At 45.4% G+C, this 20,844-nt stretch overlaps 1 protein-coding gene across 1 annotated transcript in view; it reads left to right on the top strand.

The window, feature by feature from the left end:
• The window catches only part of STEAP4 (STEAP4 metalloreductase), a 33,844-nt gene extending 13,722 nt beyond the window's left edge, over nt 1–20,122 (top strand). The window contains exons 3-6 of the mRNA XM_066628514.1: nt 11,364–11,837; nt 12,470–12,997; nt 14,456–14,620; nt 17,519–20,122. Of these exons, the coding sequence (XP_066484611.1) occupies nt 11,385–11,837; nt 12,470–12,997; nt 14,456–14,620; nt 17,519–17,776 (1,404 nt within the window). The 5' untranslated portion in view covers nt 11,364–11,384 and the 3' untranslated portion in view covers nt 17,777–20,122. The remainder of the gene's footprint in view (nt 1–11,363; nt 11,838–12,469; nt 12,998–14,455; nt 14,621–17,518) is intronic.
• Nucleotides 20,123–20,844: the final 722 nt, after the last annotated feature.

The raw sequence follows: 20,844 nt of genomic DNA, 5'->3' as shown, positions 1-20,844 counted from the left end.
CATGCCCACGGTAAGTTTGGGAACTGCTGCCTTAAAGAATTTGGGGAAAGAGAAGTTTCTGGTACTGATGCACTATCCATACATCAGAGGCAGAGCTTGCATAAGAGGGAAGAGCAAAAGACCAGAGGGAGGGGTACTGGGGAAAAGAAAAACAGGGCACAGAAGAGACTTGCACATGGTCATCAACCACAGAGTCAAAGAACCACATCTTAATTTTAAATAACATAATCTTTGGCTATGAGACTGTGCAATATCTATAGTCACTAAACCAATAACATAACACAGAGGTACTACTAGGGTTTGTGCAAGAGCTGGTGCAAGAGCTCATTGCATCACACACACACCCCCCATGATGAACCTCCTCTTGTAGCAGACCACACAGAATATGAGTACATTACAATATCCTATGCACAACTGAATGCAATGGCATCACTAGGGTTCATGTAACCCCTGTTAACTTTATGTATGTATTTATTTTCATATATAACAGTACAGGTTACCCTACAAATTGGAAACCAATAAAAAACCAGTGACCAACTTGATGCCACTCACGTAATGGAGTAAGAGTCCTAGTATTAGCTCTGATCCATGGAAATGAGAGCTGACTCATACTTTATTGGTTCCCTGCTGTGTCATAATAATACCTGGCTCTCAGAAGAATCAATCTCATCGGTCAGTTCTGAATTAAGAAAATCCACTTTTTGTTACATAAGGCAGTTGTGTTTTCCTTTGGTTATTTGGCATGTTTGATAGAATACGGATATTTCAACGCAATTTGTTTCATTGCATTCTGCATTAAATTACCTATAGAATGATATATAACATTATGGTATTGTTTGAAAATACCAAGATTTTCACAATTTTGGCCAGTAGTGGTGTCACCCAGTGCAGTGCACAGCCTCTTCATCCCCCTCGTGACAGCACTGACATAACATAAATGCATTAATTGTGCAATAACTAGGTCTGATGAAGCAGCCAGAGCATTGGCTTTGGAAGTAAAAAAAAAAACCCAGATTAGAGCACCCATGTAACTGAGTGGCCTTGAACACTTAACTCTTTTGTTTGTTTTTACTTCACAAGACTGTTGCTGTACAACAACAGCTCCTTGGGACAGGAGCTTCAATTTAAGAGGAAATATCTAATTTCCGTGATCACAGATAAAAACCTAAACTCAGGGAGGCTGTTTTGAAGGCTAGTGTTGCCTAATACTAGAACAGATTTGACTTTTATTAATGATGGAATGGGACTTTTTAACTCTCCATACTTCCCAAGTGCTGCATGCTTATAACCAGGAATGAGCTGTGACTTGGATGACTCGAACTTGGATGACTCGAATTCACTCGACACACGTTTTTCACTACTCATATGGTCTTAAGTCTGTGTTCTGTGTTGGCAACCTTCAGTCTCAAAAGACTATGGTATCCCGCTCTGAATGGTGGTTCTGGAACAGCGTCTAGTGTGGCTGAAAAGGCCGATTCGGGGGTGACAATCCCTTCCACACTGGGAGCAAGTGCAGTCTGTCCCTGGTCTGTCTCCCTGGCTATGGGCCTTCTTTCTTTGCCTCTTTGCCTCAGACTGTTGGCCAAGTGTCTCTTCAAACTGGGAAAGGCCATGCTGCACAGCCTGCCTCCAAGCGGGCCGCTCAGAGGCCAGGGTTTCCCACTTGTTGAGGTCCACTCCTAAGGCCTTCAGATCCCTCTTGCAGGTGTCCTTGTATCGCAGCTGTGGTCTACCTGTAGGGCGCTTTCCTTGCACGAGTTCTCCATAAGTCACACATGACAATTTTGGGTGCTGACTCAGGTTTCAGGGGTTTTACCCTAAAAATGAAGACTCTAATAGACTCAAGTCGCTTTTGTGTGTGCTTGCGACTCTGTTTTGTGTGTATGCTTGCTTGCTTTTTCTTCACAGCTTCTGTGGCTTGTTTTGCTTTTTGAAAAGTCTCGAACTTGTGTCAAAATTATTTGAAAAACAGCTCTGGATAAGTTGAAACGGCTGCTGTTATGACTCTTGGGCGACTCGACTAGACTTGAGACTCGGCACTGTGGCTCCAGCACATCCCTGCATAACTCTAATCCTAGTTTGTATCTCAGAGGTTTATCCCTAGAAGGCCCTGGTAGAAAGGGGGAGGTGAGAGGAGCAAAGGAGAGGCACCATGTAAGGAGGAGAGGAGAAAAACTATATCGTTCAAGAAAAAAGAAACGGCAGTTTGAGTTCAAATCTTACCTACTGTGTCCTTGCAAGAAACAAGATGCAAAACCAGCCCTTGGATGTTTCTGCCTGCCTTTCCTGCACTGAACTGTGAGCATCAATCTTCTCCAGAGTCAGTTATATTAAAAAAGAGATGCAGTTTTAATTTTTCATGGATTAATCAGATGTCTACATCAAAAACCTTTTTAACTATCTAAAAGCTGTCTCACAGCGCAACCCTATGCATGTCTATTCAGAAGTAAGCCCCATTTAATTCAATGGGACTTGCTCCCAGGAAAGTGTGCATAGAATTGGAATCCCAAACAAACATATATAAGCATGGCTTTTTTTTTTTCTTCCTTTAAAAGTATTGTATGTAGTTACATGCTGATTGATGTGGATTAAATAGAGCAAGCACCAAGCAAAACTGATTTGGGTGATCAATGACAATTTCTTCAAATGGGTGACAACTTTAAAAAAAAAAAAAAAAAGGATCCAAAAAAGCATAGGTTGTAATCCTGTAATTCAAGCCACTTACAGCAGATCATGTGTAGGAAGCACAAAATTAGGTAAATATGGTTGGAGAAAGGATGGGATACAAATGTGACAAAATAAATATTATTTTGGGAACATGCCTTCCGCTGGGCTCTATAACCTATGCAGTGACCACTCATTTTTTTTTTAATGGACCTGCATAAAAAATACTCTTTCTCTCAACATTGAGCCCCACAAAAATGAAGGGCGATGGCTACCATTTCTAGCAAAATGCACACTTGCCCTCGTCGCTATATTTTTATTCCAATTTTGGTGGAAACTGGGAGGTGATAAAGCTATAGTTAGTAAAAAAAATACAGTGCTCTGTAAATGTTGTTTTGCTTATTTATTGCATTTATTCCCCATAAGAGAACCAAATATATTTCCTTTTTCCAGCAAGCAATATACAGCCAGGCTAACACATAAAGCTGGGGGGGAATGGACCATAAAGCTGCAAAACAAAGCCATACTGCCATCTAATGGTTAAAATGAGTCTTAACATCCCTAAAGCTATGCTTCCAATCGATAGTGTTTATCTGGAAATTTCCCCAAAGTGTTCTCAGCCAGGGGATAAATTTGTTGCATGTGTTATGCTAGTTTAGAATGAGCTACTATGAAGAAGCTGGTGTTTGGGGCCATAAGGCCAGACACTGATACAAAAAGGAGATCCATTCATAGGCCTTGGACCTTGAAAGTGTCCATCATTCTAGAATTCAGCAGCACCTGCCTGATTTTGAGGTTTCTTCTGCAGGATGCAAACGTCAAGCTGCTGGGAGCTGTGCAAAGGCGCACCAAGAGCCCCACAGACCCAAGAGCAGGGCTGGCTTTAGGGCAACTTGACCAATTTAACCCACAACTGCAGCTGGTACCTCTTTCTGTAGTTGAATCTTCCAGATGGAGCCGTCATAAGGAAAGCAAAGCATTGCCGCTGGATGGCCCTCCCACCCACCTACCCTGGGTCCAATTGGCTTGAAATCCCCCCTCAATAAGCAGTTGAATGTGGCACCACTGCTGGCTGCCTTACTGCTGCCGCTCATCCTGGTGAATAGAACTCATCCTGGTGAATAGAACCCATCATTCCAGAACTCAGCAGCGCCACCTAATTGGCACAGGTCTGAGTAAATCCATTTAGGCCAGTGTTTCTCAGACTGTAGGTCGGGACCCACTAGGTGGGTCGTGAGCCCATTTCAGGTGGGTCCCCATTCATTTCAGTATTTAATTTTTAATATATTAGGCATGGCGCTACGATGGTGTATGTCTGCATTTGAGGAAGTGTGACAGATTTGTGCTTCTAACAGGTTACTATGTATATGCTTTTAACAGTGAATGAGACTTATTCCTGGGTAAGTGTGGGTAGAAGTGCAGCCTAGGATTGTTAAAAATTTCCTGCTTGATGATGTCAGTTCCAGTCATGACATCACTTCCAGTGGGTTCTGACAGATTCTCATTCTAAAAAGTGGGTCCTGGTGCTAAAAGTGTGAGAGGCACTGATTTAGGCCAATGTTCCCTTACCTAAAGGAGACCTCTGGGACTGCCCACTCTGCAGGATGTGGTGTGCATTTCAGTGGTTTAGATACATCAGTGGAGGGGGTTTGTTAGGACTGGGCCATTAGCCAGTAACTAGAATTAAAACTTTATAAGGGTGAACCTCCAGAGCTGTCATTTTTCAAAGTTCATCCTCTCCTCCCAGCCCCATCTTTAGGGAATTACTGAGTGAGACTCTTTTTTTTTTATCTTTAAGTTCACACATATTCAATGTCATGTACAAGTATACTGAGGCCACATGCAGTGCACACACCTGCAACTGCTGAGGCATTTTATTGATAACATAGAACAGTTTTATTTTTTCTATTCAGTCTTTAATTGAAATAAAACACCCCCTATGGCTCTTAATTCAGAGGAAGCCACGCTGCTGCAGAGTACTATATGAATACAATATTCAGCAAATGGGAGTTGAGTCATCTGCAACATGCAGTGACCCCTGCAGGTGGCCTTAGGCAGTGATCCGTGGCCAGACAATAGCAGTGTTGGAAGCATGTTCCTGTTTTCAGCTGTGAATGTTGGAGGGTGGGCTATTCTTGCACAAGTTCTAAAGTCATTATTCTTGCAACTTATTTGTGGACCAGCGTCCTTCATTTAAACTTGTTTTCAACACCATAATTTAAGCCATTTCTGCCCAAAGTTGCATATACGCAACAGGGACCAAATGTGTACACCCGTGGACTGTGCAAAAATGGGTTAAATATACAGTAGAACCCCCTATATCTGCAGATTCAGTTTCAGCCATTTCAGTTATCAATATCAGTTATCCATTGTTTACCATGGCCAAAAATATTGAATGGAAGATTCTAGAAATGTAATTTATTTCAAGTTTATTTCAAACTTGTTTTGAAATTATGCACCATTATGAGTAACATGGTGAAACCTTCCCACCCCATCACACTCATGACTCATTTTTCTTTGTCCGCTGTCTACCCTACTTTACTCATACCCAGTTAGCTTTTAGCATTTTCACTATCCACACTCATTGCCATGTTGTTGTGAAATAACTGTATAATAGGTATGTATGTAAACAAAAAATGACTTGTATATAGGGTTCACTACTATCCACAGTTTAGGGCAATCTCAGTAGGCCTTGGAATGTATCACCCATGAATACGAACGGTGTAGGGGAACCATTGTACGGAAGGCCTGTTATGGGCCAGAAATCTAAAATACTGGTTGCTTCTGCCGCTACCTGATAGGATCCTTAGAACTTTGCATCCCTTTATTGCTTAGGTTACCCCTGGGGGCTGGGGGCTAAGAATAGGCCCTCAGTTTGGCTGTATTTGTCGTAAGAGGCGACTAAACAGCCACCGGGTAGATGGGACTCGTCAGCCTAGGAAGGCAGCTCATCTAAGAGAAGGAAACTCTGACCTCAAACCTCCACTGCCTTGTGGCTACATCCAGTTCTGGAAAAGGCTTCAGGAGTCAACCTCGAGGCAAAATCAGGAGCCGGAGTCCCTGAGGCAGTTCATGGCTGAACACAGTCACGTTCTGGCAACTCCTGCGACGCCGCTGGAACCAACCGTATTGGCTTCTGCCTTTCCATTGGACCATTCCAGCGACGTGGAGAGGGGGGATTTGCTGCATGGGTAACAGCCTATCCTCCATACCTTCTTTACCCAGGCTTCGCGCACTGGAGAGGACACTCCAACTTCGCCATACGGCGTCGGCACAACACGGGAAGCAGCAGTTTACCGGTTATAAGTCTTTGCTCGATTGGCGTAGAGCATGACGCCAGGGGCTGCTTCCGACGGTGGGAGAGATCATTGCATCTCATTGGGCAGCTACCGCCCGCCTTAAGCTGGGCAGTCCCCAGCCAGTAAGGTGTTGCCTCGCCACGGTCCGTTAACCTCATGGGGTGCGTGGGGTTTAGGGTGAAAACCGACAAGCGGATCGACAACTCTGCACCATGCAACAGAAAACAGAAAACTACTGCCCTAAAGCTGGGCACCTGGAACGTTAGGACAATGACACCTGGCTTCTCTGATGACCTGCAAGAAATAGACGACGCACGCAAAACAGCTGTCATCGACATGGAGCTGAGCAGACTGCAGATGGACATCGTCGCCCTTCAAGAGACTAGGCTGCCAGATTCCGGATCTGTCAAGGAGAGAAATTTCTCATTTTTCTGGCAGGGAAAACCACCAAACGAAACCAGGGAACATGGCGTTGGCTTTGCGGTCAGAAATACCCTGCTGAAATCCATCATCCCACCTACTGTGGGAAGTGAAAGAATTTTGTCCCTGCAGCTCCAGTCATCAGCAGGACCTATCACTCTCATCAGTGCTTATGCACCGACTCTGTCGTCTCCAGCAGAAGCCAAAGACAAATTCTATGATGACCTGGCCACCACTGTCAAGAAAATCCCTGTAAAAGAGCCATTGTTCATCCTCGGCGATTTCAATGCTAGAGTTGGTGCTGATAACAGTTCATGGCCCACTTGCTTAGGTCAGTTTGGCACTGGGAGGATGAACGAAAATGGCCAACGCCTGCTAGAGTTTTGCTGTCATCACGGTCTCTGTGTCAGCAACACATTCTTCAACACAAAGCCCCAACATAGAGTCTCTTGGAGACATCCAAGATCAAAGCACTGGCACCAGCTCGACCTGATCCTCACCAGACGCTCCAGCCTTCCCAGCATCAAGATCACACGCAGTTATCATGGTGCTGCCTGCGACACTGACCACTCCCTGGTGTGCAGCAGAGTGAAACTGCAAACAAAGCGACTGTACCACACGAAAAAGGAAGGAAGACCTCGCATTGATACCAGCAAGACCCGGGATCAGAGAAAAGTGGAGGAATTTGCACAAGCGCTTGAGGAATCTCTTCCAGGCCCGGCCGACGCAAACGCATCCAACAGATGGGAACATTTCAAGAATACCGTTTACAACACCGCCTTGTCCATATTCGGCAAGAAGACCAACAAGGCGGCAGACTGGTTTGAAGCCCACTCTGAGGAGTTGACACCAGTCATTGAGGAAAAGAGGAGAGCTCAAGCAGCATACAAGGCCTGTCCCAGTGAGCGCAACCTGCAGGTTCTCCGAACTGCTCGCAGCAAAGTCCAACAGACTGCCAGGAGATGTGCTAACGACTACTGGCTCCAGCTCTGTTCCGAGATACAGATAGCAGCTGACACGGGCAACATCAAGGGGATGTATGATGGTATCAAGCAGGCCCTAGGTCCAACACAGAAGAAAATTGCCCCTCTGAAGTCTGCCACAGACGAGGTCATCCAGGATCGGGCGCAGCAGATGGAACGCTGGGTGCAGCACTACTCTGAGCTATATTCCAGAGAAAATGTAGTCACCGAAGAAGCACTGAACAACATTGAGTGCCTGCCTGTGCTGGAAGAGCTTGACAGTGAACCAACCCTAGAAGAACTTCATGTGGCCCTGGACTCCCTTGCCTTTGGCAAGGCACCTGGAAAAGACAGCATCCCTGCTGAAGTCCTAAAATGCTGCAAAGAGATCATCGTCACTGAGCTGCATGAAATCCTCTGTCTCTGCTGGAGAGAAGGTGGAGTACCTCAAGACATGAGGGATGCAAACATCATCACGCTGTACAAGAACAAAGGTGACAGGGGTGACTGCAACAACTACCGCGGCATCTCTCTCCTTAGCGTTGTAGGAAAGCTGTTTGCCCGAGTTGTACTAAAGAGGCTCCAGGTACTTGCAGAGAGTGTCTATCCAGAATCGCAGTGTGGATTCCGAGCCAACAGGTCCACCACTGATATGGTATTCTCCCTTAGACAACTGCAGGAGAAATGCAGGGAACAACGACAGCCACTCTTTATAGCCTTCATAGATCTCACAAAGGCTTTCGACCTGGTCAGCAGAGACGGCCTCTTCAAGATTCTCCCCAAGATTGGATGTCCACCCAGGCTCCTCAGCATCATCAGATCTTTCCACAAGGACATGAAGGGCACTGTTGTCTTCGATGGCTCCACATCAGACCCTTTTGACATCCGAAGCGGAGTGAAGCAGGGCTGTGTTCTTGCACCAACCTTGTTTGGGATTTTCTTCGCTGTCCTGCTGAAGCAGGCCTTTGGAACTGCAACAGAAGGCATCTATCTCCGGACCAGATCAGACGGAAAGCTCTTCAACCTCTCCAGACTGAGAGCAAAATCCAAAGTCCAGCTGAAATGTCTGCGTGACTTCCTCTTTGCCGACGATGCAGCTGTCACTACCCACTCTGCCAAAGATCTCCAGCAGCTCATGGATCGTTTTAGCAAGGCCTGCCAAGATTTTGGACTGACAATCAGCCTGAAGAAAACACAGGTCATGGTTCAGGATGTGGACTCACCTCCCTGCATTACAATCTCTGAGCATGAACTGGAGGTTGTCCATGACTTTGTGTACCTTGGCTCAACGATCTCCGACACACATTCTCTCGATACCGAGCTAAACAAGCGCATCGGTAAAGCAGCTACCACGTTTTCCAGACTCACAAAGAGAGTCTGGTCCAACAAGAAGCTGACGGAACATACCAAGATCCAGGTCTACAGAGCTTGCGTCCTGAGTACACTTCTGTACTGCAGCGAGTCATGGACTCTTCGCTCACAACAGGAGAGGAAACTGAGCGCTTTCCACATGCGCTGCCTCCGACGCATCCTCGGTATCACCTGGCAGGACAAAGTTCCAAACAACACAGTCCTGGAACGTGCTGGAATCCCTAGCATGTATTCACTGCTGAAACAGAGACGCCTGCGTTGGCTTGGTCATGTCGTGAGAATGGATGATGGCCGGATCCCAAAGGATCTCCTCTATGGAGAACTCGTGCAAGGAAAGCGCCCTACAGGTAGACCACAGCTGCGATACAAGGACATCTGCAAGAGGGATCTGAAGGCCTTAGGGATGGACCTCAACAAGTGGGAAACCCTGGCCTCTGAGCGGCCCGCTTGGAGGCAGGCTGTGCAGCATGGCCTTTCCCAGTTTGAAGAGACACTTTGCCAACAGTCTGAGGCAAAGAGGCAAAGAAGGAAGGCCCATAGCCAGGGAGACAGACCAGGGACAGACTGCACTTGCTCCCGGTGTGGAAGGGATTGTCACTCCCGGATTGGCCTTTTCAGCCACACTAGACGCTGTGCCAGAACCACCTTTCAGAGCGCGATACCATAGTCTTTCGAGACTGAAGGTTGCCAATAATTGCTTAGGCATACTTCCAAAAAATATCTTCTTGCATAAAACTATTTGTCTTTCTGGCTTTGCTGTTTTTCTCCTTCAGGGAAAAGGAACTTAGTAGTAGGGTATATATATAATGAGCCCAGATTCTAGAAGCAAAAGATTTCCGAAGCAGGCATAAAACCCATAGACCACAATTCACCATTCACAATCCCAGAGTCTGGAGTTCCATGAGAATATTGCCTCTTTCAAAAAAAAAACTCTATGCAAGAAAATGAAGGGACAAAAACTGACTTGTTAAATTCAGAGCCACATGTCATGCAACACAAGCTTCTCATGTGTGCTGAATCCCAAGAATATCTGCAAAGGGAAGCTCTGTAGAATTTCTTCCACTTCAGTCTCCCAAGGCACCAAAATCCGAAAGGGTTCCCTTCCCCCAACATGACAGAAGTCACTCGGTCTTAGTCTTGCATGTCAGAAAACCAACTCAAATAGTGAAAAACTAATAGTATCCTTTGGGAGGTCTGGTTTCACTTCTTGTAGGTTAACTTTATAGAATGATCAGAATAAAAAAAATTCAAATGTAAAAGGGTATTATATGAAATACAAACTTTTAATAGCCTAGTGCCTCAGCGATTTCTGTACAAATGGCTAAATTTCTAATGGCAATGATGCTGAACCTGCCCCCTTCCTGGGCCCGAACTGCTCTCCCTCCTGCCCCCATCACCATCCATTTCACCCACCCCCCTGTTCCACCACCTCCCCACCACCCACCCAGCTCTTGTGCAGCCTTAATTCAGCTGACAGGCATTCAACATCTGTTTCTGCACTGACCTGCCACTCAACACTCTGGGCAGCGGCCAGACCTCACTCTCTGGCAGTGTCACATTTGTGACAACCACAGACCATGTTATGCTGGCAAAATGCTCTTTTAGGACTGGGCCAATAATTTACTGCTATGGTGCTTGGCTGAGTAGAAAATGGGAAAGCCTGTAAGCAAACTGGTTGAACTCCTAAGACACACACACCCACACCCACCCCCAGCAAGAGGAGTTTGGGAACTCTATGCCTGTTCTGCTCTCTAAAGTCTCCAGCTGAAAGTACCTTATTTTCAGTGTTACTTCAGGTTGGTGAAGTCAACAGCATCGCTGAGCTCGCTAGTGCCCAGTGACAACATAACATCACCTTCCACTTCTGGAATAGCTCTGATTTGCATTGCTTCCTGCAGTCGTCCAACTATGCCACTGGGTGAACCATCACTAATATACACTCATTTTCTGTTTCAGTTTGGGATCAGTCGTAAACCCTGAACACACACAGTTGTCTCTGAACACAGACAACTCTTAAAATTAAAGAACACCCATACAGATAAGACATACCTATTCACGGCACCCTAAAAGAGAGCATCAGAACTACTTTACTTAAAATATTCTTCATTAGCGGATTGGGGAGGGAGGAGGCAATGACAAGATAGAACAGAGAGGTCACATAAAAAACAGAACTGAAGAAAACTAGTCAAGTGTGTCCTGTGCTGGCCAGTGCCAGCAAAAAGCAAGGTTTTGAGATGAGTGCAGCTGATCTCATGCAACCCTCCATAAATCTATATGGGATCTATAAACCACTAAGCAACATTCTTTGCTAATTTGTGGAGGGGGTGTGAAATCGGAACATCAGAAGGTGTTTTATACCAAGTCAGGCCATTGATTCCCCCTAGTTCAGTACTGCCTCTATTGATGGGCAGTGGGACCCCAGGGTCTCAGGCAGGGCTCTTTCCCAGCCTTACTTAGAGATAGCAGGGATTCATTCTGGGACCTTCAACAACCATGTGTCCTTCCACTGATCTACAGCCCCTCCCCAAGTTTCAAATCCTGAAATACCAATGCATGTAGAGAATCAGACTGCCTAGAGTTATTTTATTCCTTGTAAATGATTATATAATTAACAAGGGTTAAAATGCATGATTTTGTATCTTTGTAGGCAACATCATACTTGTCAATTATGGAGAAGAACGCCACAACAATCCCGCTTACTACAGATTTGTCAAACAAGAAGCCAACTGTGTGTATTTTTGGAACAGGAGATTTTGGAAGATCTCTAGGAAACAAGATGATGCAGTGTGGCTATTCTATAGTATTTGGAAGCCGAAGTGGTCATGCTTCTGGATTGATCCCAAAAGGCGCCGCAGTGCTACCTCATGCAGAAGCTGCAGAAACATCCAACATTATTATTCTAGCAGTTCACAGAATCCATTACAGCTTTCTGGAAGATCTAAAGGAAGTTCTCCATGGGAAAGTGCTTGTGGATGTGAGCAATAACCTGAAAATTAACCAATACCCGGAATCCAATGCTGAATATCTTGCTCAGTTGCTGCCAGGCAGTAAGGTGGTAAAAGCATTTAACACCGTGTCGGCCTGGGCTCTGCAGTCAGGCGCTTTGGATGCAAGCAGACAGGTGAGGACATCTATGGACAAAAGATGGCCACATATAAAGGGAAGCCAGAGAGGCTGAGATGAATGTCCATTTTTCATGGTTTTGCTCATATTGGGTGTGTGTGTGTGTGTGTGTGTGAGAGAGAGAGAGAGAGAGAGAACAGACCCTCAGTATCCATGGGGAATCCACAGATACCAATTTCCACAGATAATTGAATATGCAGGGAGGGAGAACCTCAAGTGTCTCCTGGTCACATCTGGGAGGTGTTCTGAGGCATGGGGACACTGAGTCCCATGCCTCAGAACGTCTCCTGGACATGACCGGAACTCCCAGTTGTGACCAGAAGATCCCTGAGTCAAACCTGCTTTTAAAAGATCCTGTTTTTTAATTCTTGTTAGTGACCTTGGGCATCCCATGTTAAGGGAGGAAAAGTGGGTCCCAAATATTTTAAATAAAGAAATCCTGGTCCTTGGCTCCCCTCAATTTAACCAAACCCTGGCCTTCCAGAAGCCTTCCATAAACAGTAGCTAAGCGACCACCCTAAATAGGTATGGACCAGATCCCCTTGTAATTTTCTTACTGACATATCCAAGAGAAGCATTTGAAATAATGAAGCGATTTGGTTTTTTATTCTTGTTTTTGCTTTGTTTTAGGTATTTGTCTGTGGCAATGATAGCAAATCCAAAGAAAAAGTGATGGATATCATTCGAAGTCTTGGCCTTACTCCTTTGGATAAGGGTTCTCTCTTAGCAGCCAAAGAAATTGAGAATTATCCTTTGCAACTCTTTCCAATGTGGAGATACTCTATCTATTTTGCCCTGGGCCTCAGTGCGTTTTTCTTCCTCTATTGCCTAATCCGTGATGTCATCTACTCTTACGTTGAGAAAAAGAAGGATATTTCCTTCCGTATTGCTGTCTCAATTCCAAACAAAGTGTGCCCCGTAGTGGCACTTATCCTTCTTGCTTTGGTATACCTGCCTGGCATCTTTGCTGCTATTCTCCAGTTGTACAGAGGAACAAAATACAGTCGCTTCCCAGATTGGCTGGATCAGTGGATGCTCTGTAGAAAACAACTAGGCCTGGTTGCCTTGGCTTTTGCTTTTCTTCATGTTTTGTACACACTTATCATCCCTATTCGATATTATGTAAGATGGAGGATAGGCGCCTATATCCTTGAGCAGGTAAGCTGATAAAGTGCTCGGATTATTCTGCCATTTCATCACCAGTCCTGAGGTGATGAAATTGTGTAGCTTTGCAGGGGGCCTTGTACATCATTAGGAGCATACAAGGGCTTAGGGCTCCAAGCACGGTGTGCTTTACATACTGCAGATCGTACTCTCACTGCTGCCCTCACCACTTCTGTTGAGATATCTGAACAGAGAAAGGAGGGAGAGCCCCACCCTTGTTGGGAGTGACAAGTCCCAGTGGTTCTCAAACTGGGGCATCATGACGCCCCAGCCTGAGGACCTCATCCTTAAGGGGAAAGAGGAAAAGCAGTGTCGCGATCCCCAGGATTGTGCCACTGCAGGGGCGGGGGGGGGGCTTTTTTTAACATACTTGCTGTCAGGGCTCGGAGGAGGGTGCCCTGCGGAACCCTCTGCAGGGCTCCCCATGGTTTTTAGAAAGTAAAAATAGCAAGTGCGACCCACTTTTGGGTTGCAATTGTGAAACTGAAAGTGGTTCACAACTACTATTTTCACTTTCTGCAAGCCGCAGGAAACTCTGCAGAGGGTTCTGCAGGGCTCTCTGCACCCTCTGGACCCCAGCAGAGGTAAGTTAGGTTAAATAAAGCCCCCCTGCTCCTGCAGTGGTGTGATCCTGGAGATTGTGTCACTGCCTTTTCCCCAACGCAAACATATCTGCGCAAACATATCTCAGGAGTTTTATTCTGGAGAAGTTTGAGAACCCTTAGGATCAAGCATCACCAGAGTTGTGCCAGACCCTCTGGTCCCCATTAAGGAGTCTATGGCCTTCAAGTGGACACCTGCAACCAGAACAAGAGACCCTCTCAACCACAAATCTAGTGATACAATCTAACCCCACTTCTGATCCACCCCATCACTGATGATGCAGCATCATAGCAGTGATTGACTCTCCACTCCATGCCCCATGTCATTCTGCCTACTATTTCAGTTTCCAGACTTTCAAAAGGGTAATTTGAGCAAGGTCTATGCTAAGGCAGAAGTTTGTCAGAATGGACCATCATGTTTCTATCATGTACCTCAAACCATTATCAGAACTATAAAGATCTGGATGAAAAAATTAACATTAAAAAAAGATCAAGCTTTTCTTAAAATAAAAGCTGGGGAGAGCATCTCATAAAACTGAACAATTTGATGGATTCATGGTGCAGTCCTAACTAAACTCTGTGCTGGCAGACCATGTGTTCTGATGGTGCGCTCTGTCGCAAAAAATGCTTTGTGACAATGCAGAGAGCTGGCGTGCTGGTGGGAAGGCCAGAGCCTTTCCATGTGTGCTGGCAGTCATCTGCCAGACTAGTTGTCCAGCAAAAGGGTGGGGGAGGGGAGGGTTAGAGCAGGGAGAGGGTTGATATTGAACAATCCATTGTATAAGAGAAACTCCCTGGACTCATAGTTACTGCCCATTAAAAATGTGCTTTTAAATTGCTCTCACCGTAGGCATTTAACAACAAAACAGATCCATTTATCAACTCAAGCGGCTGGATTCACGACTCTTACCTCTCTTGCGGCATCTTGGGGTTCTTCTTCTTCCTCCTCCTGGGAATCACATCTTTGCCCTCTGTCAGCAACAACGTCAACTGGAGAGAGTTTCGGTTTGTACAGGTGAGAATCTGAACTCATTGGCTAGCAAAAGCACGTTTGCTTTCCCTTTTCACACATTTTCTGTGTAAAAGAAAATCATATATACCAATGGTTCCCAAACTGGTGGGTCGTGACCCACTGGGGGAACCAGAAATGGGCCATTCCCCCTTAAAGAGAGTGGCCTACGAATGGGTGCCCTGACGGTGCTGCAGCGATTGTAGTGCCACAGGGAACCCGGGGGAGGGGGCATGCAGCCTCCTGAAGAATCCTGGAGGCTCACAGCCCTCTCTGCAACAATCCCACTGCAGCACTGTGCTCAGATGGGCAATCAGAGCTCACTTCCAGTTTACCATACGAACTCCAGTTGTAAACTGGAACTGAGCTCTGATCTCCGATCGGAACTCAGTGCTGCAGTAGGGAGGCTTGCAGAGGGAGCTCCTGAACTCTTCGGGAGGCTGCATGCCCCCCCCAGGTATGCTTCCACCCCACCCTCGCAACAACTTATAGGCTTCCCAACTCCCTCAGAGGAGTTTGGTAACCCCTGATATACACTTATTCAGAAATAGGGCCCATTGCATTTGATAGCAGCCCCATCCTACCTCCATCCCCATCAGCCTATAGCAGCACCAGTGCTGGAGCACACACTGCATGCTATGGGGGGAGTCAGGCGGCCCCAGAGAGGTAAGCAAAACTTTTTCTTTCTTACCTTCCCGTAGGCTACCTGGTCTCCAATGGATCTCCTCGGACCTAAGTCCAAGGAGACTCCAGGGGTGTTTTAGGGCAGGAAAAAAGGAATCAGATCTCAGTGTGCACCACTGCTGCTGAGATCCTCCCCCTGCACACCCCTGCCTGCATGGCCCAATCCCTGCCCCAAATTGCCTCCAACCTATCTTCTCCAGCAGGTTGTCCGACAACCACTGTCACATTGCATAGGGCCTCTGCCCATTTGCACTGGTGGCCCCAAAGCACATGATGGCAGTAGGGCTTTTTGGCCAGCACCCCAGGCTTTACAGTTGCAGATCACAAAATCCGCCACCTTAAAGGACCCCATAGGATTGGGCCATAAGATTCTCAAATACTGCAATCTTCATATTTTGAAGGGTAAGGCACTTCATTCTGCTGTTTGGTTTCATCAGACAAACAAAATATAAGGCTTGGAGGAAGGAGCAAAGGAGACCATCACAATCTTCAGACAGCCATTGAGGCAACCAGGTTCCAGGTTTCCTTCCTTTGGAAATCAGAACACATCCTTCAAGAACTAGGGCGTTCTCCTGCAAATGTAGGAAGCTGCCTTATCTTTTTGGCCCATAGCTCAGTATTATCTATGTTGACTGGCAGGGGCTTTCCAGGGTTTCAGGAATAGATCTTTCCCAGCTCTCCTTGGACATTCCAGGGATTGAACCTGACATTTCCTGCACACAAATAATCTTCTCTAGCCCTTTCCCCTGGGTGAAAGATCCCTGGAGGTGCAGGACACCTCCTGCAGGGAACACTTCTTTATTCCTCCTTCCTGAACTTTGTAGGCGTGTTTGATTGTGAAGGCCTTTCATTAGTTAGATGGTGGTTTATCTGAATGCCGTCTTGCCAAGGGTTTTATTCTTGACAGCTAATTGACAGCTAATTACAACAGGCCAGGTTGCAATTATGGATTTCCAAACTGCTTTTGTACGGGTTTTATGCACCTCGAGCACTGGGAAAGTTGGGTTATAATTATTATAAATGCAGCTCTGTTGTCAACCCTCACAATCGTTCATTTCATATCTTCTCATCTAATGCAAAGTGTGCCTCACAGGGTCTAATTATTTGAATGGTTGGCTGGTACAATTGAGGTTGTAAACTTCTGGCACACAATACTGTTTTCCTCGAGTGGCATTATCCTGGCAACCACACAGCACATTCCAGTAATGCATTCCAGCTGCTGCCATCCAGGAAACTTGCAATTGATACAATGGATGTTATGTTGCCTTTTTGAACTAAGAAAGCTCCAGATGAATCGATTATATATTTATTTTATTTATAATGCTATTAAAAGGAAAAACAAGAAACAAACAACAGTAATACAAAAAAACATAATAAACAAAAAATAAAAAATAAAAAACTAAAAAACTACATAAAATATATCTAACAGTGTAGCAAGAGCGAAAGCAAAAAGTTCTAACTCCTTACTGCATTTATATTAATGATCTAAATTTCCACCTTTAAAAAGCTGCATCTCCAACAGTTCCTCTTATGACTAATTTTCAAATCCAAAACTCATTAAATAATTACTCTCTCTCTCTCTCACAAAAAGTAAATGATTGGTTTCCAGTTGTTCATAAAGGTTATTGTTGATTTCTCTTTAAGTAAAGTCATAAGTTTATCTAAGAAAGCTCCAGATCAGTGGTTCTAACACATTTAGCAGCAGGACCCACTTTTTAGAATGAAATTCTGTCAGGACCTACCGGAAGTGATGTCATGACCGGAAGTGACATCATCAAGCGGGGACATTTTTAACAATCATAGGTTGCAATCCTACCCACATTTATCCAGGACTAAGTTCCATTTACTATCATTGTTAAAAGAATATACACAGTAGCTTTTTAAAAGTACAGGTCTGGAACATTTCCCCAAATGCACTCACATACCATGGTAGCACCAAGTCTAATATATTAAAAATAAAATATTGAAATGGATGGGAGCCCACCTGAAATCAGCTTGTGACCCACCTAGTGGGTTCCAACCAACAGTTTGAGAAACACTGCTCCAGATGAATTGGAAAGGGAACTTTTGGGTAGTTAGATTGAGAATGTTTTTTGATAACTATGGAATTCTCTTTGATCTGCTGCATGTACTTCATACAGTTGCTCCACGGATGCTTCCCACAGAGAGTACTCTTTTGTTTGACAAAGCTATTTCTTCTCTTTCTTTTCCCTCCCACAGTCCTACCTTGGCTACCTTACACTGGTTTTGTGTACAGCGCATACTCTTCTTTATGGTTCGAGGAGGTTCCTGAATGCTGGAACATACCCATGGTTCCTTCCTGCAGTTTATATCCTCTCTCTCATTATCCCTTGCATCGTGTTGGTCATGAAGTTTGTTCTTGTATTTCCCTGCCTCGACAGACCACTGACGGCAATTCGACAGGGCTGGGAAAGAAAATCCAAGTCAAGCAACAACCGCTGTGGGTCATCTGTATAAACTCTTAGCAAATGTAGAACGTGTATGTAATTTTTATACCTAAAAATAGTCATTGAGTGAGCTATAGAGAAACACCATAAAATTGCTAAAAAAAAAAAAATTAATTAGTCTGAAGAAGAGCAGCAACTCACTAATATCCACCTGATTCACATTCTAAGGAGTGCAGGAGGTGAAAACTTTGAGACTACAGAAACAATTACAGTATATTTCCTGTCTTTTCTGGGTAAAAGAGAAACCCATCTTGTAGCGGAACCACATATTATAAATAAGACTTCCTCTGTCAGAACAGAGTTCCACTGTCGCAATATGGCTGCCAAAGGAGCACAGAGAACTCTGTTGGCCATTTTGGAAGTGCTACCACAAGAGGTGGCAGTTCTTCCTGTCCATTGCCAGACCCTGCCACAGCTGCCGGAGCAGGTAAGGCAGGAGTGGGGCAAAATTGGACAGTGACTGTGGGAGAGGTGGATCCAGCAGAAATGACATGCAATGGATCCTATCCCCTCATTTTGCAGCCTCTCCACACCCTTTCGGTCCTCAGATTTGCGCCAGCTAAAGAGCTGTGCAGGTCCTTGGAGAGCCATTGTGGAGTGAGAGGCTTACAAAGGGGTAAGGGGATTTAAATTTCCTTTTCCGTCTGAAGCCTTACGATCTGCCCACCCACCGGATGCAGTGTGCTCCTTTTCAGAGTGGCTGCACCAGCGGGGGGGAGGGGGGGGAGGAATTGGGTCCTGAGTTTATGGCATAAGCCAAGGCAATATCGTTTTGAATTATGCTTCTTTAGTTATGTTCTGCTCCTTTCCAGGTAAACAAAGGGATACATACAACATTAATGAATGTACTATGGCTTCCCCAAGCCCACATGCACTGTGTGGGTAAAGTGAAATGGTCATGTGTGCAATTCCATACAATGTACATGCAGTTTCCTGCATGGATGTGTTATTTGTGAAGGAATGTTATTACATTTGAAGTTGACCATGGTTTTATGAAGGAATGATGGTCTTATCCAACCAAGTCAGTTTCCTATAAATGAGTGGCCAGCAGAATGGACTAGCACAGGGGTGTCCAAATTTTTTTGACAGGAGAGCCATACCGTCTCTCTGACACTGTGTTGGGGTCTGGGGGGAAAAAAGAGAATTAATTTACATTTCAAATTTGAATAAATTTACATAAATGAATATATTAGAGATGGAAATTATATGAATGAGTGAAGGTCTTGCAATAGCTCAAGGCCTATAAAAGGCCTTTGCTGCCCCTGCTGCATCACAGATGTGAAACAGCAAGCAGTGGAGGGAGCCCTCGTCCCACAGCTCACGCGAGAGGTCAAACAGTTGGCCGTCACACTGAGAGCGGTTGCATCAGGCCAGCGCGGGCTCCAGCAAGTCTCCAGAGGGCTAGAGGCTCATTGGAGACTGGGGACTCCCTAAGGGCTGAATTGGGAATCCTCCAGGGCCACAAGTGGCCCCAGGGCTGGGGTTTGGGCACCCCTGGACTAGCGCAACCTACAGCCATAGATGCTAATTGAATTTCTAAATTCATCATTGCTAAAATGAATGTAGGAGTCGGTAAAACCACTTACAACACAATTCTATCCTCTCCTTGCACTGCTGCAGCAAGCACTGTGTGCCAGTGTGTGCTGTCACAAGCATGCCATAAAGCATGTTGTGACAGTGCAGAAGATAGGGGCACCAGCGGGAAGGCCTGCACTGTCCCACAGGTGCCAGTGGAAGCCTCAGCATGCACTGGAGCAGGCAAGCAATGCATCAGGCAGCAGGGGGTGGAAGAGGGCAGGAAGGGGGTGAGCAGAATGGGGGGGGATGGACAGGTCAGGTCTGAGAGGGGCAGGATCAGTGGCGCTGGCGCATGCCATATCCTATTTCCTTTTCCCAGGTCAGATCTGCCGACAAGGCTCTAGTCAAACTTGCACCAGCTATTTAGGCCTGCAGCTGGAGCTTTCCCCAAGTCCCTTTTCCTCGAAGAGACATTTAGCCTCCTCAGTTCTTGCACAGGATCCAGCATGACTGCACTGGTCCTGCTGCACTGGCAGTGGCTAGGATTGGGCTGTCCCTTATAGAATTTCCCAGCGTGCATATTATTGGGAAGTACCTGCAGATGGAGAAGACAATTGTGATCAAGCCATTTTCACAAGCTATTCAATAACAGGCAAGCAGTTTATCTCAAGCTTCTCATGATACCGTTTTTTATATTACTGTATAATATATTATATTGGGTTTTTTACCATAAAATATGTGTTGTGTTGACCAAACATATATGACTGTGCACAAATATTGTTCATCAAATGTATACGCTGTATATTTTATTAAAAATACAGAAAATCAATTTTAAGAAGCCATTTCTCTTTGATTTTTTGTGTGTGGTTTACATGAGGTGAGCATGTAAGGTGAGCAGCATGTAAATTGTTATACTACAAAGCAGGGGTGCTCAAACTTTCAACTTTAGGGATGCTGGCCCTTTAACAAGTGTATAGAAGAGAGAATTTCAGCAGGTGCAACTTGTCATCTGTGGGACAAGTTGCAATTCTCTCTTCTTTATACTTGTTAAAGGGCCAGCATCCCTAAAGTTGAAAGTTTGAGCACCCCTGCTACAAAGGAAGAAGGAGGACTGAGAGCCCAATCCTAGGTATGTTTACTCAGATGTCTTACTATAGTCAATGGGGCCTACTCACAGGTAAGTGTGGATAGGATTGTAGCCTAGGTCATTTTAATTAAAAAATTAAAAAGACCTGACCGGCTTCACTGCACGGAAGGAGCAAAAACAGTTATGAATACTATGGAAGTTTGATTCCAGCAAATGTTAAAAAAATGCTCTCATGAAACTGCGCTACTCATGTGGATTCGTCTATGCAATCCCATACCTAGCCTGCTTCTATGCGCTAACATGCCTGAGAGCCCAGTCCTGAGCTCCAGGGGTGTGCGGCTGCAGCGGCACCGAAAACAGCTGCCACCCCATCCTGCAGGCGGCACCTCAGGAGAAGGGGACTTTCATCCCCTTCCCCTGGGAAAAGGAAGCAGCCCTGCAATGGAGCTACTCGATTCAACACTGACCAAAAG

Source organism: Tiliqua scincoides, chromosome 5 (genome assembly GCF_035046505.1).
Source record: "Tiliqua scincoides isolate rTilSci1 chromosome 5, rTilSci1.hap2, whole genome shotgun sequence".
Lineage (NCBI taxonomy): Eukaryota > Metazoa > Chordata > Lepidosauria > Squamata > Scincidae > Tiliqua > Tiliqua scincoides.
Note: the sequence above shows the minus strand (reverse complement) of the source record. Positions and strands in the feature narration are given on the sequence as shown.